This window comes from Spea bombifrons, chromosome 8 (genome assembly GCF_027358695.1).
Source record: "Spea bombifrons isolate aSpeBom1 chromosome 8, aSpeBom1.2.pri, whole genome shotgun sequence".
NCBI lineage: Eukaryota > Metazoa > Chordata > Amphibia > Anura > Pelobatidae > Spea > Spea bombifrons.
This window is the reverse complement of record NC_071094.1, coordinates 8,424,308-8,449,657: the sequence shown is the minus strand read 5'-3', so window position 1 is coordinate 8,449,657 and position 25,350 is coordinate 8,424,308. Positions and strand designations below refer to the sequence as shown.

Below are 25,350 nucleotides of genomic sequence, written 5' to 3'. Positions count from 1 at the left end.
GTTAAGCCCAATAAAGTGGAGTCTCTATATAAATAAAGACGACGGCTGTATTCCATTTCTTTCCTTGTAACTTACCTCCGAAGTGTCCTTCTTTAGGTAAGACAGTCCCTCTTCCTCCCTATTGACCCCATAATCATAACTGGGAACGTTCTGGCTACGGCTACGCAATCTTGCGGGATCCGCGTAGGAGGTCCCACTAACCTCAGAAGGTGTTCCTGCTGACATGGTGGGCGGTCCCACTGATGTCAGTGGGCGGTCCCACTAATGCCAGTGGGCGGTCCCACTGATGTCACAGGACACACACAATTGATGGAGGGGGAGTAGGGCGTGCCGCAATGCTGCTTCCGCGACCCGGAGATTCCCTGTAGTGACCCAGAGAAGCAGCCAATCAACTGCAGTTTGGATTATAAATCTGTGTTAATAAAATATATTCTTCTCCTTTTAAGTGTTTTACTGAGTTACATAAATAGCTATCAGTAGCTCATATTAAAAAAAAAAGATCACTAAAGCCTCTAACCTCTCGTCTAACCACATCAATTAAAACAAATGCATCACTTTTTGCCCAATTTAAATGCTAGGAGATGTTTTTATCATCAGCCTGATTCCATTCCATATAACTAACAACCTTTTCTATCCTTCGCACTATTCATCGATCTGTAATGATTCATTTGTTGGTAGCTGTCATCTCCTAAACCCAATATATTTTTCAAAACTTATAGCCCTTTTGTTTACTCGGATATGAAATGATAAGCCACAAAAGCCTCTTGATGCCACCTTATTCTAAAATATCAGGAAAATATATGACAGTGATGCAGAGTTCATCCATTCTAAATCCTTCCAGTCCACCTGAGTCCGATAGACAATCGAAACATTTATTAACAGTGAAACACTGGGCTCTCCTTGTCTGTTCTCTAGACTATGGCCGCCTTCCACATCCCAGTCTCTCTTTAAACAGGGCAGATTACAGGCAGGTTTAGAGGCAATGGACAGAGCCCATTCCTATGTAATGAAAATGGATACAGCCATTTTAGCCCAAGAGAAGAGTATTTAGTCAAAGTTGATACCTTTTATCGGGTCACTGTACAAAAGAAGGCCACATAAGGAATGATCTACCTGAAGAAGAGGAGGAAGATACTTTTGAGGTCCTAAACCTTATGAGAACATCTTGTTCTACCTTGGCATAACAAGCGGCATCATCTCTGACTAAAGACTCTATTGACGTTATTTACAAACATTCCTGGTACCAAAATCCCCCCTAAAATGCTTTGTTTGGAGGGAAGAGGCTAGTCAACAAAACATGGCAGCCATGGAGACGTGACAGGAAATAGGCAGAGGCTTTCATTTAGTCAGTCTCCCCGCTTCATGTGGTGACCCACCATGCAAATGGCAAATCCAGGCATGGTAAAAGTTTTGGGTTTTTTTTCTTGATCTCGGACTCACACTAGCCACAGGGCCCATTAGGTCACATAACATGGAACCATAAATGGATTTGTCTGCGTTAGTTAATGTGGCCAGTTTCAGTCCCTCTCTGGCCTTCCTTGACCTAATATACCGTATTTACTTTTTTGAAATATTAATGTCTGTATTGATACCCCAAACGACCTTCTTTAGGTATTACAGTCCCTCTCTGGGACAAAAATCCCTTTTCCAGGATCTCAGTGTTCAACAGTCTTAAAAATCATAATGATCTGTATAAATACTGTGGAAAATGTATAAATAAAATTGTTTAAGTAAATCACATGCATTATTCAGTTATATCAAATCATAATACCACAAAACCTCTTTTATTAAAGCAGTGTAAAGTCATCTTAACTCAAACCCGAAGGCCAGTTTTTTTAATTTCAACACGAGCTAGAACACCATTCATTGTTCTTTATTCACCCTCTGTTGAAATGCCAGCTAGCTTTTTCCTTCCAATATTCATCTATCTCTTTTGATAAAAACCTCTCTTCATCACACGCTTGTCTAAGTTTTAGGTCCATTCTTTTTCACTCTATAAATCTATTTACATTTTTGGCTTCAAGTCTTATTACTGCGCAACTCCACTTCAATGTTTGTGTTCATTACCGGTTGATGGAACCCACTTTAAATCAGCTGGTTACACATGAGGCATATATTTCTCCTTTAGATAAAGTCTCTACATCCAGCTGGTGCCATGGCCATCTTAGTCCTAGTGTCGTGGCCCATATGTTCTCTGAAATTTCCCCCACTCTGTCCGAAACACAACTATCTAACCTGAAATATTACGTATCCGATGGCTGCCCGCCTTTAGCCTTGTTTTGCATAGTTATAAATATGGTCAGCATGCCGTATTCCATCAATAATTAAGCTCTTTTGTATTACTTTGTAGGGGTTTGAGCTTGTATGCCCAACAAGCCGCATAGTCATTAATATTTATCCCAGAGGAGCAGATGATTCCTATTCTGTGGTCCTATACAGTCGTCGGTTTTGCCAGCAAGGCTCTGCAAACACCTAGCCGCATCTATTTGCATATAGTCTCATCCAATTCACCCGTCAGGAAACTCTATTTTATCAATAGTGTTTCTGGTACATTGAACAAGAACCACAGGGAATGTCCATCAGAAGATCAAGGACCACTTTCCTCCCACGTAAGCTTTCAGATGCACTCTTCAAATTCATCAGCACACTCTCCTGGCAAATTGGGGCAGTCGTCAGCCTTCACATCAGTTGCTAAAGGTCAGAAAATCCAGCTGACAAGAAGATTCGGAGAGTCATTGGTATGTAACAGATCCAGCAGACGCTTTGCAGGTGCTTGTAGAAAGATTTCCCTGGTGGCTTGGATCAGCACAAGGACGGAATGGCCTTCCCGGAGAAGTGTTGATAACTCAGCTCTATCATTCTCTCTGCTCCAGAGCACCCCACAGTAATTTGTTGCTAAAATCCATACCAGTATAATTCAGCTTCTTTATTGTTTCTATCATTGTAATATTAGTTTCTAGGCAGCTAACCCCAAAAAATGGTTTACACGGAAGACTGGAGACGATTAACACTTACAGAAGTTAGATTTGAAAAAAAGCAAAAGCGTCCTGGCTTAAAGTGCACCTTTCCTTCAATTCAGCCCAACTCGTTCAGTATTACACCTGCCCAGGGTGACCACGTTGGCCATGATTATCAGGACACATTTCGTTTTCACACACAGCTGACCCACACATGTAAGGTAGTGTCCTTTGTAGTATGCGGATATATAAACGCATGGAAGGCAATCAGTTACAAAGTTTATCATCTCAAACTGAGGAGGGCATGTGTTCAGCAGTATGTAATAATTATATGTGTCCTGGAAAATGTGGCAAAGTTTATGGCCAATAATGACCCTATAGACAAGGGTCCACTTACGCAAAAGAAAAGGCCTTGGGGTCTTTATGACATCTTTACTTGTCTAGCATCAGAGGCTCATGTGCCTGAGCTGTAATTTACCGGCACTGACCTAGGGTCTCTGTGTAAAATGCTGGTTCACAGAGGCTCTGGGTTAATGTCACAGAGGCTCTGGGTTAATGTCACAGAGGCTCTGGGTTAATGTCACAGAGGCTCTGGGTTAATGTCACAGAGGCTCTGGGTTAATGTCTCCAACAAGGGGAGATGTGTTGGCCACATCCCACCCAGGTCCTGTCCAATTCTGCCTACTTTTCTGAAGGTTACCTGGGCCTGGCTCTGCACCCATCCACAGCTAGTACTGCCCCTTATCATAACCACAACTCCTTCCTGCCCCAGTTACGCTTACATCCAAGTATGTTTGAACTCGCTTAGAAAATCTAAACACTCAGGATAGGCAAAAGCATATCTCCCAACAATCCAGGGTGGCTGCCCCACAGTCCCACTTTTGCAGGCAGTGGAGCGCATGGTCCAGATGGGGAGATCTTCTAATCTTCTCTACTGGCCCCGGGAGGTGAAAAGGCAGTGGAAGTCTGTGCTTCTTTGCAGCTCCCATTCAGCCTTCTCGCAACGCTGACCTCCCTGTCCCATGGAGGTGAAACAGCTTGCACAGAAAGGCGAGCCATTGGCCATACCTACCATCCCACCTCTTACCACATCCCTCAACTCAGATGTCACCTGGAATGCTAGGGGTTATGACAGCTGTCCTGGCCATAAGACAAGACGAGGAACCAAATAAGGATGTCTTTAGACCAGGACAAATCAGAAGACTAGATGGGGCGAATGGTTCTTATAACACAGTAGGATTCCAATTCAGTCTTTACTGAGGTCCCTTTGGAACTGAAGGGTAATTTTCATGAACTGTGCCTGAGTCAATATCAGAGCTGCAAAACGACATGAATCTAAATAACTTAAAGCAGAATATTTAATAAAGATAATAACACAAGTAGTGGATGCTTTTTCAGCGCTTGATTCAATTACAGTTTTATCTCAAATGTGAAATCCCTGTTACAAAACCAGATATCCTGCTCTAATATTATCCAATTAATTTGCAATGTAAATTGCATTCCCAAGAGCCTTATATTTCCACTAAGAAGAAATCCAGATAGGAGGAATTCCTCAGCGGCCTTGTGGTAAAATCTGTGGTTTCGGGCTTGGCTTGTAACTATACCTGCATGCACGTCAACACAACAGTGTGTGATTACGCATGCATCAGGTCTTCTTGCTAGACATGGATGCCCAGAAGACTTCCAAGGCTCACAATGTGCACAGATGTTTACATTGCGGAGGAGAATAAGACCCCAGGGAACACTTTTCACGGTATATCAAGAAAATTAATTAGCGGGATTTGTAGATCCAGTAGATGAAAGAGTCAAAGCAGATAGATCTAATTCCTCACTTATACGGGTTTTGATAAAATAAAGCAAATATCCTGCTGTCAGGATCTGAGGGAGATAAAAATAAAAGTAGTCGGTGTTATAGCGATGTCATACTCAAGAGAACAAAGACAATATCTTGTATGGATAAGAGAAAAAGCACTTAAGAAGAACTTGATGGGCATCCGCTGTGTTAATAGATATAGGAGCAATATTCCGTCTTAGTATGCTAGTTTTGCATTAGCTATAAGAGTTATTGCCTGCTGTCTTCTGAATGTATGGGCAGGAGCAATGGTGTAGTGTCCCTGTGCGCTTACTCGCATTCTCGGTGTATTTATCCGCAGGAACTAGCTTCATCCCTGAACCTAGTAGCACCCACGCTGATGGATAGTGGTATGGTCCAAGCCCCATCATATGTCCTGGAAGAACAGATCGACTTTTAATCCAGCTTAACTCCTTTTGTGTGCTCACATCTCTTCTAGTATTGATTTTTTGGTTCATTGAAGTCAAGATACATAAGATAGTGTGAACTTTAATGACCTGCAAAGATAACCGATCCCATATATTGCTGTCTTGTTCTTAAATATTAACTAACCTGGGGCGAATAATAGAACCAACAGTGGCCTGTTTTGTCTTCAGACAGAAAGAAACCACAGCTACTTAAGTAATGTAAACTATGTTTAGATGGGGCAAAAACACGGAGTGTTCCTGGGCATGCTGATAACCAACAGTCTGTTTTGCATCTTCGCAATTATTGCTTTTCCAAGCAATTTTATTTTCCAGGAGACGTTTTAAAGATAACAGTTGGCTTGGGGGTAAAACCATACTAAATAATTTGGCGTGCATGGAAAATGTGCTGCTATATATTAAAGTTCTTATTATCTGTGCTGCTGATATCTTATCAGTGGCTACAGCAGTTCTGCTAAATCCTCATTTTTTCCCTATTGCACAGCAGTCTGGAAATAGAAACCTTAATCAATCTAAACTACAGAAATTCTTATTTCTGTCCCCAAAAAACGCACTTTAAATTCAGTGCAATATCTTCTGATTCCTTTGAATACCTTTTAAGATATTTTTCTCAACCACCAACATTAGAACAATATATATATTTGTGTAATGATGATCAAGACTGGTCCCAAATAACTGGAAGCCAAGTTTCATCTCTGAATTAACGTCCCCGAGCAGCATTTCGACCCCCATCAAATCTAAATGAAGGATAGAGTCAATGAATATATGATAAATACGAGTGATCAAATAGGTGCAGATCCAGAGCCTGGGCTCGGGAGCGGTACTCATACCAACACACACCCAAACACTCACACTTACACGCATACCCAGATACACACGTACAGACACTCACATTAACACAACTAGACGTTCAATACTAACACACAGTCACAGATGCACACCCAGCCACCCACACTAACATGCCCAAATACTCATACTAACACACATCCAAACACTAACACAACCAGACATTCACACTAACACAACCAGACACCTTAATACACACAGACACACACACACTCACATTAACATAACCAAACACTCAAGACTAACCCATATGCACACTCACACACATACCCAGACACAAACACTAACACACTATGAGAGTAACTCAAACAGACACACAACTCACTTACCCTGTCTTTAGCTTACCTTGTACGCAGCTCACTGTCAGGCTACTCCCGCCTTGGTCATGCAACGCAATGTTACATGACCACACTCAACCCCCTCTCCTTCTTGAAATTACGGACATAAAGCGGTAAGTCCGTGGCAATTTCCCCACTGTCCCCCTCTGGATCCACCCATGAATGGATCTGATGGTGGATCTATTATTAGGAAGGACCACTTGTCTCCCATGGCACTCCAAAATGAGTAGACCCTACTCAAGTATCAGGTCCAATACACATAGAATCAGGCCTTGGTTTGTGTCAAATATACCTGGAATGTTTAGCAGGGACATGTCTGTCTTTCCTCCCTTGATGTCTCCCTTTTAATGAGCCCAGAATGTTTGGTGGGTATGAGAGTGTTCTACAGCCCTTAAAGTCAAGGCTTATAAACAACAGGAAATTAGTTTATAAACTAAATTGTGTAAAAAAAAGTAAAAGCATTACTCCTCATATAATTGGTTGATGCCAGAGGAGGCCCCTGCAGGCGTCCAATAGAGTCGTTCGCACGCCCCTTTAACCCCTGACGGCGAACCTACGGATTTCCGCTCCCGTTAACCTCTTCGATTCTGCGTAGATAAGGTAGGCTAGATGGGGAAGGGACCAGGGAGATTAGTAAACGAAGACGGACATGAAGATTCTTCGTGTTGTGTGTCTTCATCTTCGTATACGTTTTGCCGCCTCCATGTTTGTGTTCATTTTCATGTTCGCCCGAATACACAAGTCTAATTATTACGGCTCTTACCTTCAAAATATTTACCATTTAAGATGTGATGGTCGATACAGAGAGAAGACACGCACACAGCGGAGCAAAGCACTGACAGCTATAGATAAGTTTGATATTTTGCTAAATACCACTTTCCGCATGGGTGCCTTAGTGGAGACCGAGCCTTCCGTGTCCTCATCCAATACATCTTTCAGATAATTAAAATACAGAAGATCGAGTACATATTGCCTTTCATTACATGAGAACCGGTTATTTTAAGAATCTGTAACCTTTCTTCTGACATACACTAAATTTGTTGGGCTTTAGTTTAATTTAAAACGTAGAAGCCTACAGAGCGAGCGTATGAATAGAAATATGGATATTTTGCCTTTGTGTCTTCGGACTTTACTTATTCAGGCTTTATATATTACTTTTTAATCACCGAGTTAATACATGCAGAGCCGGACTTTCCATTAGCAAGAAAAAAGGCTGAAGAGGGTTTAAAAGATTGGGAAGACCAGGCCATCAGTCTTCCTTGCAAAAAGTTCACATTTTAATTACTTTCACAAAAGCTGTGGAATGTACTTTATTTAGGAATTCATCTCAAAAAAGTATTTGTTCTTGGCTACCTGCCATAAGAAAATAGCCCCCGAGGGAGAGGGGCAGATATGTCATTGAAGGATTTGGGGACGTTAGGGTGTTTAAGTAATGATAGACTTGGAGAAGTAACTAGGTAATTTGCCTGGTGTGCCTGACGGCCAGTCTGGGTCTGGATATAACGCCATTTTTCCCCTTAGTAAATCTCATTTTTTATGTAATAAATATGAAACATCTCTTAATCCAGACTTTTCTGCAGTCTCTGGGTTTCACAGTTTGATGGGCACTTAGTGGGATGCTGCAGAATGATTACCCCATGGCAAGATCACCAGAACAGACTGTGCTCCCAGTTTGCCATTTTGTTTCGCCTCTGGTTTGATTACAGATAAATTAGTTTCTAGGAGGTGTGACGGAACACCTCAGCTCCATCTTGGGTTCCGGATCAATAAGGCGTAGCGCCAGTGATTCTTTATTACAGCAATTTTCACAAAAGCCTTGAAAAAAAACACAGACAGAACAGAGGAAAAGCAGTACAATAAAGTACCACCAAAGTGTCTTTAGGAAATATTGTACCTTTTGGGCCCCCAACCTCTCTCTCTGTCCACTCTTCCTCCCCTAATGTTCATCTTTTCTAGGAAACAACCCACTCTAGCCTACCCAGAAATTCCTGCAGTAACAACCTCAAACCATTTGGTCTTTGGTGTTTAGGGCTGCACTGGGAAAGAAAAGCAGCCCTGGTGCTTTAAGGCTAGTGGCCACTAAATGACGTATGCACAACCACTGATAAATGCTGCTATACCTTTATGTTCTTACACCCATACAGGGTGTAAGAACAGCCACAACCTGCCATGTGAGCGACAGAAAAGGTAAACAACTCATGCCATCTGGCAAAAGGCCCAGTTTGCCAGATCGCCTGCTTGGTGTTATCCCATACATATCCCATATGCTATCCCATACATACATACACAATATATATAAAAACAAATAATGCATACTGATACATGAAACTGGGTCTAATACATGTCTTACTCAGTTGCATAAACAATGCCATCTTATACTCCATTAAGGTGACGTGTTTCTGGACCATTAATCTACCAATATTTGCCCGACTAAACAACCTAATTATACAGCAACTCAAACCACATTTAACAAGCAGCGTGTTCTCTACTCCAATGAAAGAGATTCAGAATACCCATGAAAAGGACTCAATGAGGGAACAAAATCTGCCTCAAGTCCTTGTTACTCCTCTAGTGGCAATAAGTGGAACTGCAAGTAAAACACAAACAAAAAACATTATGCTGATGGTATTGGCCCATAACCTTCAACTTGCCCCATGGCAACAGTTCATGTCTGCTGCCTACTGAATGCTTAACCATTCAGCTCATCCCTCATAATTTAATTACAAAAGATTTGACTTCATATACATATATATATATATATATATATATATATATATATATATATAATGCACTTAAAAATCATTCCTTTCTATTTAGTAACACAAATAATAGAGCACAGCATCTTTTCTAAAAAAATTCTTTTCATCGAAGCTTATTAAAAAAGTTAGTAATCACTGCCTATTATACACTGCAACAGAGTTAAGTGCAGCAAATATAAGCATTAGTAGGAATCCAGGAGGAATATAAATGTGCTTTAAAATGTGTCTGGCAGCCAATAGAGACAAATTCTATTAAGTGAATGACTAACTCAATTAGCAGAGGTAACCTTAGTTTTCTGATGTCTTTCTGCCTTCCGGCTTATTAACAGGTTTTTCTTCATGCATGAAGGACCTTTTATTTTCTCAGTCAGAGACCAAAAAAGCCACTAAAGCGAGCAATGAAGAGGAGGACTTGCTGGTGTGCAGCCAGTGCTCAGACTACACCTAGGATTCATTTGTTAGTCAGTTCGATCTATGAGCGTTGGACTGGTGTTTGGTCATGCCCATTGCCTGCCCAGGTCCTATCCCATTAACTGGGATCATCTCTACCCTTCCATGTAGCCAGTCCTACTCCCTGATCTCAGCTACACCACCAGGATAGGGTGAAGTACCATACAACCAACCCTGGGAAGTCAACATCTATAGACCTATTTGTTTGTTCATCAGGGGCCACCCAGATGGACATCCTATAATGGTCGTATTCGTAGCCCAACAAATAAAACCCATCACTTTATATCCATAGTGTCCAACCTTTCCAGCATATTTACCACCGATGCCCTACTCACTGGAAGTCTCCACTCCTTGGTCCAGCAAAGAGTTGGATTTACAGTCTCAGTCCATTGTTGCAATGTAAACCAACTAAGTTTCATTGGTCAACAAAGTAGACCACAGACGTCTTCTCTGTAAGTTGTGATTACTCCAATACCATGATACCACCATCAAACAACAGCTGATCTCAGACCAAGGAACACAATACACAGTACTCAATATCAAAGCTGGTCTCTCATACACAAGCAACGAGGAGAATTCTACCAGGCAATGTCATTTAAATATGCTACTTCCACATGAACTTACCGCTAGCATGTTAATCTTTATCAGATATATCATTTTATTAAGTTTCTATCACAACAAGCTATCACATGACAAATACTCCTGGCAAAAATTATGAAAGATTTCAAAATTTTACTTGGATTAAATAATTACTTCTGGTAAAGCTCTGGGCATTTAATAGTATTAGGAATGTTTCTGTTTTTAGGATATTTCTAAAGTTGCACTGACTAGGTTATAAAAGTGTTACATCCAGCGCAGTAAGTGGGACAGAACCTTTAAATCTAACCTTTTCATTTATAATTGCCCAAAATATTCATCCTTTAATTCTTCACTAAATCTCCAGCTTCCATCACATTCCATCGGGTTTTCCTTGTAAGATGAGCAGTCTAGAACCCAAATCCTTAAATAATGACAGCATTCCTGTAGAATTCATTAGAAGTCCTGCATCAAATGGCTCAATGCTTGACTGCTCACACAGCTTCCTTGGCTAGCCACAAAACACGTTGACTTCTTCACTCGCTGACCCCACTTCTCTATCTTGTCAATAAAGCATGACTGCGTGACCACCTTAACACCAAACAAGAATTGGGAGTGTAGCGTTCCAAAATCAGTTCTATAATGCGAAATGAAGTTATTAACACAAAAGCAGTAAAAAATGTACCGTGAATTATACATTGCTCAATGTAACAAGCCTATTAGGACAAAATATAATTTACTTAAATCAATATAGGAGCACAGTACTGAATTAAAACACATCTAGGTTTTATGATTTTGGGAAAGCTCCAAAAAAAAAAAGAGAAATGTGGAACGACGGTGGAATAAGAATGTAGAATTGTTATTATATTTCACCAAGAAACTTGGAGACTTGGTACTGGATATGCCTCCGGTTTTGGGCAGAGGACCCAGAGGTACCTCTCCTACCATTATACGCAACTGTGCTGACGGTCTTCTAGAGTGTCCCTATTTAGAGGGGATAGTCCCTCTATGGGACCCAAATCCACTTGTCTCATAGCTCCCAACATTGCAAATGGCTTAAGAGGGATACTTTTGGTTTAGGGTGTGATTAGAGGTGTATAGGGCTATACTATGACCTTGTGACCTATACATGGCTAATTATTTAATTTAGTAAGGAATTTGGGAAATGTTTCTTTTTATCTACATCATTTAATTTACAAACACAATTCCTGTTGTTTCTAGATGCATTATTGTGACAATTAAAACACTCATACCCATCACACACTGTGAATTACTAGAAAGCTGAGATGCCAGGGAAAAAAAAGAGAGGCCGGGGATTTTGGGGTTCAGCAGGACTGTCCCTTCCAAAGAAGAACATGGATGAGGTATGCTGTCCCGTTTCTTAGTGCCATTCAATTCCAAAGTGCTGTAGAATAGGCAAACAGTACATAACAATTCTGTACAGAAACAAAAGGTGAGGATGACCCCACTCAAGCAAGCTTTTGATCAAGAACTGCCCTATAAGCATACCTGGGAACTCTCTGGGTTTGACTATAGTCCCCAAGTGAAGCCCTTCTTCCCCAGGTCCCTGGGTCTGTTTCTTCATTCAATGAGCAAAGCCTACACAAAGCCAATTCCTTAGAAGAGGGGCATCTCCAGGTAGTCTACCCTAGAAAGTTCCAAGGTATGTCTTAAAATCATCATAATGTGTGTCTAAACAGTACAAAATTGTCCTACACAAAGCCAATTCCTTAGAAGAGGGGCATCTCCGGGTAGTCTACCCTAGAAAGTTCCAAGGCATGTCTTAAAATCATCATAATGTGTGTCTAAACAGTACAAAAATTGGTTTATAAATAAAATATTCAATAGGCTAAAACGTTATATAACAAGTCTTCGTATAGACCTGCTTCCTAGCCACAACCCATTTGGACTTTGAGAGACATGGAGCCATGCGTTTATTGGAGATGGTGCCCAGAAGAGATTCTCCATGATATTATAACAAGTTCAGCGCTCTATCCCAATTACGCCTGAGATGTATCATTACAATGCTAATTAGGAGCAGAACTGACAATCAGAGCATTGCTTTAAATATAGGACGAAAGGCCATCTGCATTGAGGACATATCTGCTGAATACAAGACTATAGGCTATAAAAAAAGAAAAAAAGCACAGATGGTTATCCTATTCCTGTACTTCAAGGTCCATCTGCTAGCAAGTCAGCAGATTTTAGCAGCACAATGGTACTAAAAAGACAATGGCAAACTTTAAAGAAAAAAAAACAAGGAACTTTCCACAATAGGTGTAAGTCTTACAGTGCGAGGAATAAGTAATGCATATTTTCTCATTGTTAAATAAATGATTTAGCACCTTTTCCAATAGTTCTTGCAGCCTATATGTTCCTCTTATATGCTTCTACTTTCTGCGTCATGGAGAGCTGGCATGGTGGAGAAAAGCATAAAGGGGTATCATCGAGGTATATTCGGGGGTTATGTATAAAAAAAATACTTTTGTGCAACACTTGAAAGTAGCCTTGTTGTCATAGCAACCAATTGAATGTTTCCCCCCCCCCCAGAGAGGACCATTCCATTGGTTGCTATTAGACTTGTGCATTCAGAATTGCAAATGTAACAACGTTTGCATATTTTGTCCATTCATAGGAATCTCCGAAAATGAGGCAAGACTCCTCTTTTGAAACAGCAAACAAAAACCTCAGAAATTCATGGGCTCTTTCACTCACACTCTCATTCACTTTCTGTCACACTCTCATTCACTCTCTCTCACGCTCTCTGAACGTCTCTTCGAGGAAGGATTGGAGAATTGGAGTTAGTTCACAGGAGTCTATATTCGGGTAAAATGGTGGAGCTTCCGGGAACACCCTCTCCCTCCACCCTCCAATCGAGGGAAGAGGACGCCCTCCGGAAGCTCTGCCATTTTTGTGGAAATTCAGCGGGAGTGTGAGAAAGTGAATGAATATATGAGAGCGTTAGTGAATGTGAGCGTCGGACAACAAATGTAATTTTCCAAATTGAAAAAGCCCCGATTTTTGTCTGGAACGAACGGGCAGCAACCGGATTTTGGTCAAATGGGTCGAAAACAAACCAAAAAAATTCCCAGAATCATTTTTGGCCTAGTTGCACGTCTAATTGCTCTGGTGAAATCGCCACTCTTCAAACTTTGTACAAGAGTCGATTTTATACATAATGCCCCTCTTAAGGCACCTCTGTTGTTTTTCTATAGCTTCTTCTGCCCAGGATAGCAGGAGCATCAGGATTCCCAGCTCTCTATAATATAGGATGTAGAAGAACGGAAATGGTTTTATTGCTCACCACTTGACCCCACTTTAAATATGTAGACCATTTAATGGATACAAGTACCACCAACATGAAATGGACATGTTATATCAAGTTGGTGAATTCCAAGTGAAACAAGGTTCAGATGGATTAGATGGATTTGATCTATGAGCTAGCATGACGCACCATGGTGTGAGATGCGGTGGCTTGGCCACCGAAGGAGAATTAAGATCCCATTATTCACATGGCGTCTCATACTAATACCAGTCATAGTCTTATCCATTGACTGGAAAGATTCCTTTCCAGGTACCATCTTTACCGGAGAAGCCTTATACCCCCTGAAAGCTGCACATTTCCCTGTGCGAGAAGGAAGCATGTTATCAACGCTGTATAGATATCATAGCTAAGACAATATTATACATTAGCAGAGTTCAGCAATCCATCACATGGTTAAATGGACACTAACATAATATTTAATACGCCATTCAAAGTTAAGCACAACCTAATTTCGTGTAAATCAATACAAATGTAAGATTTTATAAAACTGTAAATGCTCGATCTTTTCATTCTTTGCAAATTGCTTGTCTTTAAATCTCTTTATCTGTTTCGGGGCTGCTAAGAGAATCAATTCAAATTTAATCTGTCTGCACTGCAATAAAGACAGAAAGCACGGGTCTAAGGAGCACCGTGCATGCGAGCCGCCCATCGACCGAGAGTGTAAAAGCATGGAGGAATCAAAAATGAGATCAAGTTTTTAGCAGTCTAAAAGTAAATACGGGTCAAGTTATTGGTTACGGTAGAAAAGAGGAATATATTAAAAATAAAATGGATAAATCTTAAAGTAAGGTCCAATCATAGGTCACTTGCTACACTATGAGTGGTCCTAGACCCACTCAGGTCCAATGGTGATAAGTGGTTTCCATCATCACCCCCTTTTTCAGAAAGAAAAAAGAGAGAGAGAATGAAGGGAGAGAGAGAGAAGAAGGAGGGGGAGAGGGAAGAGAGGGAGAAAAAAAGTAAGGATCAAGAGAAGGAGTTGGAGAAGAGAGACAAGGTGGAAAAGTAGAGAGAGAAGTGTGGAAGGAAGAGATGGAGAGGAGGAAGGGAGGGAGATAAAGATGAAGGTGAGAGAGAAGGAGTGGAGGGAGAAGCAGTAGACAAAAGAGATCAAGAGAAGGATATGGAGGGGGAGAAAGAGAAGAATTTGATGAAAAGTAAAGAGAGAGAGAGAGTGAGAAGGGGAGGAAGAGAGATAAAGAGGGAGAGGGAGGGAGAAGGGGAGGAAGAGAGATAAAGAGGGAGAGGGAGGGAGAAGGGGGTAGAGAGAACAAAAATAAAGGTAGGCAGAGAAAGAAGGAGGGGAGGGAAAAGGGTCAGGGAGAGCAAGAAGATGATGGAAGAATGGGATGGAGAAGCAGCTGAGCAAGAGAGAAGGAGAGAGGTAGAAAAAAAGGGTGGGGAGAGAAGATGAGGCGTGAAAGATGAAAGGGGGTGAGAAAGAAAGAGGGGAGAAGTGAAATATTTTTGGCTACATGTTTAGTTTTTCTATACTGTGCTACTAAAACATTTATGCACATGATTTTTATAACAGCATTGCTGTAAGGTGATTCCATGCATGAAGGATCTTAACGAACAGGTGTCATTTCTTTACATTACTGATCTATAGTTAAAAAAGCCCCCCCTGCCTCCTTGTTCTATGCAGAGTATGGGGCTGGCCCCTTCCTTTTGCTCAGCCTGGCACTCTGAAAATACAGAATCTATGACTCCTGTGCATACACTCACAACACTGTGCACAGTTAACTCTTCCTTTAACACAGGTGTGACTAGCAGAGCGTCTGGGAACAGGGTTTACTCTTTGTGTGATTGAGCAAGGTGCTTCGAATGAGAATCATGTATTTTATTTGCATGATTTAATTTATAAACACCTTTTATGTTGTTTCTATACACATTATTGTGATGTCTAGGGCTGTAGAACACTGTAGATAAATTCATACCCGGCAAACATTCTGAGCTCCTAGAAAAAAAGGGAGATCAAGGGAGGAACTAGGGATCAAGGGTTTGGGGTTCCAAGCAGGGACTGTCCCTTTAAACAAGAACACTTGGTAGATACATGTTGGGGTAAATACAAAGTATGTATATCTGTAATTAATATGTGCTTGATTAAGTTTATGTGTGTGTATATGTATGTATGATAGCTGCAAGCCACTTAGGGGGGAAGTAACAGGAAAGACAGCTGTAAGAAGATATCACACCTGCATACTATGTAGAGAAGGAAGGAAATGCATCACCTGGAGATAGGCATGGGAAACATAGCAAGTCAATAACATCACACGGTGGGGTCTTGGGAACACAGGACAGGGACCTCATTTACACATCAATAGAGAAATCCCTTAAAAAGACATTGTAGAAACACACAGAAAGGGAGACTGGATTGGAGAGTCTCACCCTTAGCACATCACCCACACAGCATACACACTTAGCAGCAGATATTAGATAGATGGGATGTTTGTGATTGGTATGAATGATTGTCATCTGTATATCACTGTAACTCAGGTTTTGTCTTTGCTGTAGCATTAATCTGGGCAGATTCTAATTAAAGCTCTCTCTCTGGTAAGAATCTTGGGTTGGCTGTTTTATTGTAATATCGGGTAGAAAGCCTTAGTAGAACTAGACATATATATTATCTGGAAAAGGGGATACGGTTATATGTTAGTTCTTGGAGGAGGTAACAAGGGGTATTACATTTATCATTAATACACAACGCAGAGCGGATTATTCTCCACGCATATCAATTGGTGGTATTGGTGTGAGAGAGGAGAAGTATATACAACATATTGGTGCCGTGACCCTTGGCCAGAAGAACTTTACAGAGTCTGCCTGGAGTGTGGTGAGTATAATTGTTATTATATTCTATTGCTGTGATTTGTTACTTTGATATGACATGCAACATGGAGGATGCAAAAGTTACTTATTCTGAAAATGTTAAGAAATGGCTTCTGAATTATATTAAGAGACATGGTGGTCCTTATGAAATCCCACAGGACTGTAAACAGTCATGGGAGATGTTGCAGAAGTTTTTGGGAGAGACATTATTTGAAAAAAAAGTGTCAGAGAGTAAAAGAAAAGGTTGCATTGTGCAAGGACTACTCTCTTGTTGTTTAAGATTAGAAGAAATTGTGAAAGCAAAGGAAGATAAGTTGGCAGAGCTGAATGTTTCAATTAAAGTAAAATCTGAGAAGCATGATGAGATGTATAATGCGTTAAATAATAAGATTGTTGATCTTAGAGTGAAAACTGCTTTGGATTTTGCTGCCCGTTGGATAGCGGAGCAGTACAAATCAATGAAAGAGCAAAAAGAACTTTTGGAAGCAAAAGTTCTAGGTTTAAACATTGAAGTTGAGAAGTGTAAGCTTTTTGCACAGAATGCTGCCGCTTTATGTGTAAGCAACCAGCAGACTTTGCAAGAAATTGAGGAATTGCGTAGTGCAAATGAGCGGCTAACTCAGAGGCTGAAGGATGCAGAGGGGGAGATCAGGACCCTGGCAGCCGGCAGTAAGAGGGAGGCTGATCGTGTGCATTGCACAGCTAATGGTAACAAGGTAAATGTACAGCTGTATAAAAGAAATGATGTTGTGGCTGCAGTTGAAATAGATGGGCAAGGTTTAGATGAGAAGCAAAGTAATGCTAATCATAAAATAATTCGAAATCACAGCAAAATCATTGCAAAGCCTGTGTCTGTATTAAGCCCCTCGCTTCAGAGACAGTTGTATCAGAGCAGGCTACAACATAAATTTCAAGGACCCACAGGTAAAAGGGAAGCCTTTAAATGTTTTGCTTGTGGTAAAGTAGGACATTTTGCTAGAAATTGCCAATCTCACTCTGCTAAAGAACATGTTCAGGAAAGAGCCATGGTTGATAGTTGGAGGCAGGGAGATAAGAGTTGTTTTAATTACACTAGGTGGGGATCTCAGGGAAGAGGTAATGATGTTAGGAAAGACTATATCAAGCCTTGGATTCCCTACCATGTTATTAAGGCACAGAAAGAAAGAGTTGAAAAACAGAATAAAACTAGTGTGGTCTTCTAGATTTGTTTTCATTTGTTGTTGTAACATATGATGCTAATCTATTTGTTTTAAAGTATTTGTTTTTCAGAAAAAGAAAAGATGATACTAAATGAAAAAAAAAAAAATAAAAATAAAGGAAGAAAGGAAACAAACCTGTGAGAAGATCGGGACATTAACATGTGTGATTTCTTTCAGGAAATTTACATTTTATAAGAGGGAGGAAAGACGTCCAGAAGAAAAAGGAGAAATCAGAGTAACTTTAAGAGTAAAGGGGCAATCGCCAGAAGTTACATTTAAGGATAAGCATACCGTGGTTGGGGCTATAGGGGGATGGATAGTGGTACAGTGTAATATTTCAATGCCTAAGTCTAACCTTCCCTCTGAATTTGCAGTTTGGAGCTATCCAGGAGGGAGTGATATGCATAAGAGTACCAGTACATTTTGGGCCAATACCACAAAGGAAGCGAGAATAAAGATGCTGCTGGAAAGAAATTTTACATTAACCCAGGATGGTTCTGTGACATGCAACCCAAATCACAGTGGACTGCATACTATAGTAGACTCAGCAATTAAAGTACAACTTACTAACTCACAGGACTGCCCAACAACCACCCCCTGGCCAGAGCATGGATTATTCATACAACCAACACAAACGGTCGCTTATACAGATGTGTCTTATGTAACATTACCTTTATTGTTAAATTTTTCTTCATTTAATATACCAGAGAGCTGCCCAGAAATGTTGAAAGAATGGTTTAAAAAGGTGTTTCAAGCACATATTAATCTATTCTGGGATGCTACACAAGGGCTTCGTTTTAGAGAGAGAGAAAAAAAGGGATCTGGGTACTGATATAATATCAGGATTCAGTTTGGGGACCTCAATTTGGAATAGAGGAGACATAGAGGATCTAAACTCACGAGAACAAAAATTTGTAGATGGGTTGCAACAAATTTTACTTAAAGAGGGATGTGTGGAATTTAACACTCTAGCCGAAACTGATCTATCAATACAGAACATTCACACAGTTGCTGCAGATTTGCAATGGATTAATATATCTGTAAATGCTCTGAGAGAATCAGTTGAGAATAATGATGTGTCCAAGGCTATGGTATGTGGTATAGTCGGAAATCTACTAGTTGAACACCTAAATTTAGGCCTCCAAGAAATAAAACAAGGGGAATGGCCCAGAATTGTGAATTCTACCCTAGTTTTTGATCTGGTTAGGGAATTTGGCATAGATTGCCAGAATGTAGTCCTTTCCAAAATTAAAAGTCTACAGAGTTGGTGCAATAAGTGTAAAGTAGGGAAAAAGGTAATTCCATTAATAATCGACATTCCAGTTTGGACAGAACAGCCTGTACCTGTTTATAAGATGACTATGCTGGGTGAGTTAGACGTGGCTAATGGCACTAATGTTTTAAAACAACTCCTGCCACAAACCCGCTTGGTGGTAAAAGAAAACCAGTTATGGAAGATTATTAACCCCAGTTGCTGTGACAGACGTAAAAATGCTTGGCTTTGTTCCTGTGTACTAGAACCCCTAGTCCGGTCTGATGGATGCATAATGGAGAGCTCAGGGAGCTGCCCAGATCACCTTCACAGAACTGTAAATGGATGGAAAAGGGTGGTACATGGGCAGGGCCCTACGATCTGTGCACTGGGTGTATCTAAAATTCTCTGGCAACAAACTGTACCTTGTAATGTACCTGCTACAGGATGGTGTGTTAATCTCACCTATGGCTCCATGAAAGTGGGTAAGGAGGTCATAAGAGCTAACGTTCAACTCACACAGGTATCTGTGAACATGGTACAGGAGGAGCTGGGAAATTGGAATAAGATGATTCCCTCACTATTTAAAACAATCCCGCCACTTAAAATAGATTTGGATACATTATTTAAAAGAAATAATAGAAGGGTTGTGCGATTACAGGATCTGGTGAAAGAAAATTTAGCCAGCACTAAAGAAATTACACACAGCTTTCAAGAGCCCTGGTGGAGCATCCCCTACAATGTATACACACACCCAGGATTAAGAACTGCTTCTGTAATATTTGTATTCCTGCAATTTGTATTAATTTGTTCCTTATTCATCCTATATTGCTTATGGAGGAACGAACTGAAAAAAACACACACCAAGCAGGAACGAGCAGAGCTAGCATCAATTGTAGGGATATAAAATTGTAATATATGTCTTTATGAATAAGTTCCTATATGGATCTTATTCAAGTGGGGGAGTGTTGGGGTAAATACAAAGTATGTATATCTGTAATTAATATGTGCTTGATTAAGTTTATGTGTGTGTATATGTATGTATGATAGCTGCAAGCCACTTAGGGGGGAAGTAACAGGAAAGACAGCTGTAAGAAGATATCACACCTGCATACTATGTAGAGAAGGAAGGAAATGCATCACCTGGAGATAGGCATGGGAAACATAGCAAGTCAATAACATCACACGGTGGGGTCTTGGGAACACAGGACAGGGACCTCATTTACACATCAATAGAGAAATCCCTTAAAAAGACATTGTAGAAACACACAGAAAGGGAGACTGGATTGGAGAGTCTCACCCTTAGCACATCACCCACACAGCATACACACTTAGCAGCAGATATTAGATAGATGGGATGTTTGTGATTGGTATGAATGATTGTCATCTGTATATCACTGTAACTCAGGTTTTGTCTTTGCTGTAGCATTAATCTGGGCAGATTCTAATTAAAGCTCTCTCTCTGGTAAGAATCTTGGGTTGGCTGTTTTATTGTAATATCGGGTAGAAAGCCTTAGTAGAACTAGACATATATATTATCTGGAAAAGGGGATACGGTTATATGTTAGTTCTTGGAGGAGGTAACAAGGGGTATTACATTTATCATTAATACACAACGCAGAGCGGATTATTCTCCACGCATATCAATTGGTGGTATTGGTGTGAGAGAGGAGAAGTATATACAACAATACAGTCCAGTGAGTTTCTCTCTCTAGCTACAGAATGTAGAGATCTCTCTAGAAGGATGCTCTCTCAGATATCTCTCTGTGTGACATGTTTATCCGCTGATGGCCGTGTGCTACAGGAACCTTTCTGCGTCTCTCTCTGTTGAAGATGCCCAGCTACTTCTGGACGTTCTCTGTCTGATTCTAGATAAAGCTCACTGTGTTCCACTCATTAATAAATTCATAGCCGGCATATATTTCCCAATGATCCCTGGCATCTTATGTTCCTTCAGACCCAATATTTCACAGGGATTAATGACCAACCCCCACGCGCGCCGACAAACAGTCTGCTCCACGCTCTGGATTAATCAGATGAGCAATCGTGACCAATTATTGTGACAGGGACCCTTCTCTGGATCTTGCTTGGCCCTGATCCTATTAAAGACATAATACGTGCGAAATAACAAGCGTGTCCGAGACCCGGTAAACAGAGACTTATGTGGGAAGGATATAATACAAAACGCACAGCTACACTAACCGGTTCCCATGGTACAGGCTTTTCCTGAATACAAAGCAAAAGAAACCCATGGAAAAAAAACCTTGGAACCTCATATAAGGCAAGTTCAATGTATACTGCACTATAAAAGCTGTTCCTCCGAGGACTTTACTTGATATATATAGCACCAGCATATTCAGCAGCGCTGTACAATGGGTAAACAAGTAGTGCATCACATAACAACTTGGACTTAAAAAACAAAAGACAAGGAGGGCCCTGCTCAAAGGAGCTTACAATCTACATGTTAAATGTGCATGTCCCTCCTAAAGCAGTGGTGTAACTACTGCAACTGCGATGGGGCCCATTTCTGTAGGGCGCCAGGGCGACCCCTGCGACCACTTGTTCCGGCCTCAGAAAGGGCACTTCCGACATCGAACAGGACGGTCTAGGTTGGAAAGGAAAGCATGACCCAATGTGTGAGCGGCAGACTGAAGTCTGCAGGAGAAGTAAGGAGGTGTTGGCGGGCAGGAGGGGTATATATGTTTGTATGTGTGTGAGCATAAATGTGTATGTATAAGGGTGTGTGAGCATGGATGTTTATGTAAAAGTGTATGTGAGCATAGATGTCTATACATAACCCTATGTGAGCATAGATGTCTATGTTTATGTGTTTGTGAGCAGAGATGTGTATGTGTGTGTGTTAGCATGTGTACATTTATGTAAGTCTGTTTTATGTGTGCCAGAGTGAATGTTGGAGGGGGGGCAAGGGGCAATGATGGCAAAGACAAGCTGTTCGGGACAGATAAGTTATTTGGGGGCACTGACAAGCTGGAGCAAAGATGGCACAGGCAGGCTGCTTGGGGGCACTGATAAGCTGCTTGGGGGCAAAAGAGGCACTCCGGGGCCCTGTGATTTCTTGTTACACCTCTTACCTAAAGTGATGTTGAACAAGTCTGCAGAAATCTAGGCTTATGCCCACCAGTAAAATAGTGTAGCGATAGCGGCAAATCTTAATTTTTAATGAACGTCAGATCTACCACCAGTATCTAGAAGGAATATGTTTAAAAGGTCTGCTTTTCCTAGCACTGTTAATAACCCTAGCACTGTATACAGTAATAACCCCAGTGCTGTATACAGTGATGGGGGTCGGCATTGACAAATACCTGGTCTGATCTCATTTTGTTCAATAAACTGCCTTTATCTGTAGACTTGTTGTGATATTTTCTCACACTGAGCTGTCCGACTTATACAATGAAACCCTTTCCTCCACAGACTTTCATTAGTGCGAATGTCTGGGTGGGTGATTAAGGCTAAGCCATTCTATTATTTACCTCAGGCAGTATGAGAATGAGTGTTTGGCTAGCTGATTGGTGAGAACACATAGATATGGCTAATAAGCAACAGCCTGAAAACATTTTATTATGTAGACAATATTTTTATCTGTTACCAGTAGAAGTTCCCCTTAATTCTTGCCACTGCTGCTAGTGCAAGATGGCTTTGGTCAATTGTTTTCCTTTGGATGTCTAAACCTATAAAGGGCTGAACCCTTTTCAGAGATATATCCTTGGTCTTGTGTTCAGATATATTCAGTATATTCGTGCCTGTGTCATGCCTCTTTAAATTCTCTCATTTTATTAACCTCTACCACTTAAGCTGGAAGGCTGTTCCACATATCTACCAGCCTCTTAATGAACTAACACTTCCTTAAATCACATCCAAGCCCCAGACTCTCGAGTTTAAGACTATGACATCTTATCCTGTCGGTTCCTCAAAAGACAATCGTAGGCAATAACACCAACAGATAATATTTTGATTAGAATTCAAAAATACGCTACTAAGTAACGACATAATGCTGGTCTCCAAAAGGAAAAAATGCTACCCCTCAAAAATCTCAATGCCCACTCGTTACTTTATTCCAAAATAAGGCTGGCCCTTTAAGTTCTTAACACATCTAGTATTAGGTCAACATGTCTTAACACAGGAAGGTCAAATGAATCCATTAAATATGTCACGGCCATTGGGTTACGTCTTCTCCCTGATTATTGGGGGTAATACCAGTTTTCCCTAAACCTGGATCTTTAGGAACCAAAAATTTCCCTGCTGATTATTATTTTATAAAAGACCTTAAGATACTGGATACGGGATTTAGATTGCGGTGCAGGAACTGACTTCCTCGTATGATCCGTTCTTAATTCTGGTTTTGTGGCAGTGGGTGTTTATATCTATTGTATGTTTTATCAACATTTATCAACAGGTAGTCTTTATGGGTGTTCTTAAACATGGTTTAGGACTATGCTTAGGACCATAAATGTTCTTTGAAGACAAGATGACATGCAATCGATAAAATATTGATCTGAATAGATTGGAAGTTGTCATGAAAGACCAAACACTCCTTACTGGAATCCTGCTGTCAGACAGAGGAGGATGAGAACCAGAGATTGTAGACTGTCACTTACCTTCACTGCTTCTGCGTGGCTCACTTTGTCAAGGGATCGGCCATTAGCTTTCAGAATCTGGTCCCCAACTTTTAATCCTTCCTCTTCTGCCAGTGAGCCAGGTTCTACCAGTGACACGTAGATGCCAATCCCATGTTCAATGCCGCCACGGATGCTGAACCCCAGACCCTCTTGGTTCCGGTTCCTTTTCAATATGACTTGGCGGACTTCAGGTGTGGAGGTCCCCGGGGTGGAGTTGCTAAAACCTGCATGTGCCCCAGCATACGGAACCCCAGGGGTTAGAATGGCTCCAAGTGTCTGCGTACTAAGCGCAGGCGCTGCCCCAGGCATTGGTGCGCTGGAGGAAGGAGCTGTCCCTGGTGCTGGAACTCTCAAGGCAGAGGCTGTCTCTGGTACTGAAATAGTGAAGGCAGGAGATGTTCCTGTTACTGGGATACTGTTGGATGGGGTTGTTCCTGGAACTGGGCTGCTGAATGCAGGACCTGTGCCATATACTGGTGTGCTGAACCCTGACACCCCATCAGATAGAACTGAACTATAACCAGATTGCCCAGCTGGCAAATCCTTTATATAGAGGCCTTCGGAGGTATACTGGTCGAATAGTAGTTGGTCAGAGCGTGGGATAACAAGGCGCAGCATGGGGAATAGCTGTCTCTGATCCTGAGGCCGCAATATGAGGCGTAGGGTCCTCACCAGATCATATACGTTTCGGCGAGAGTGGTACAGTCTCAGACAATGCAGAAGCTGCTCCCGTTCCTGGTCACTGAGCAGTCGGGTCAGGGCACCATGCAGCCGCCGAACATTTGAGGACAATACACGCCCCACATCTCCTGAGCTGATTGAACCAGAAGAGGAAGAATGGATGGAGCCTCCAGGAAAATGAAGGATGGAGCCACCTTGAGACTGGTGGATGGTTCCCCCCGGTGAGGGGCGAAGAGCTCCTGGTTCAGAATTCATTGCCCAAAGGCTGGAGGAGACGTCAGAGTATGTTGTTTTCGGCCACTTTGAAGGGTTGAATCTGTATCATGAGGCACTTCTGCATACCAAACTTCAATGGGGTTATCTTCGCTGTCCAACCTAAAGACAAAACAAACGCCGCTCAGTCTCGAGCTTTCTACTGTTCACGATGACCATCTGAAGACACTCTGTGTTTTTCCGTCTATGGCCCCTGCCACTTTCTAAGATGCTAAGCTGTCACTTTGCCACTTAACGCTTAAGAGCTCTGTTCCCCGACGCGCTCTGTTTTCCCAGTTCTCTCTCAGCTCCTGCCGTTAGCGTATCTGTATTGATCTCGGTATTTTAAGTGTCTCCTGCTGCTTTATTATGTGTCCTCCCCCTCCCAGTCCTTTTTTCAATTTCTCAAGGTGATCCTGTGGGTCTCGTGTGCTATCTGCAACGTATGAGTTCCCCGCACATAAACATAATGCAGATACATCTATTCTTCCTTCCCGTATCTGGTCTCTCTGACTCCTTATAACTAGAAGTCTCTGCACGGTATTCCCTCCTGGTCTATGTACATGGATCCGTTACCCGTCACTCTCTGACAGTCTACGCACAGTTTCTGCATCTCTACCTCACGTTACACTTTAACAGGTGGCATTCAGTACCTCTTTCAAACTGGCGGCAGATGTCCTTCTCCTGATGTCTATTCGGTCTATTCGGACTCTCATATGTCTCCGACAGTCTTTTCTACCTTCATCTCCACCTTTGTGTCAGACAGCTGTCTCTCCATCTGCGTCTTGCAATAGTAGATTCCCTCTTTTCTCTTGGTTCGAGTGATCTTTAGCCGGGATAAACATTTAGCTTCGTAGACATATCTCTTCGGTGATCGCTGCTCTACCTCGTTGAAGAAGTATGCTCACTCTTCTCTGCCTCCTCCTGTCCAGACGCAGGTCTCTGAAGTCAGCCTCGCTCCCCTTTATGTCCATA

General features: G+C 41.5%; 1 protein-coding gene across 1 annotated transcript in view; it reads right to left on the bottom strand.

Annotated features, from left to right (window-relative positions):
• The window catches only part of WHRN (whirlin), a 41,244-nt gene extending 16,765 nt beyond the window's left edge, over positions 1-24,479 (bottom strand). Inside the window, exon 1 of the mRNA XM_053473837.1 lies at positions 23,422-24,479. Coding sequence (XP_053329812.1) covers positions 23,422-24,378 — 957 coding nt within the window. The 5' untranslated portion in view covers positions 24,379-24,479. The remainder of the gene's footprint in view (positions 1-23,421) is intronic.
• Between the last annotated feature and the right edge of the window lie 871 nt (positions 24,480-25,350).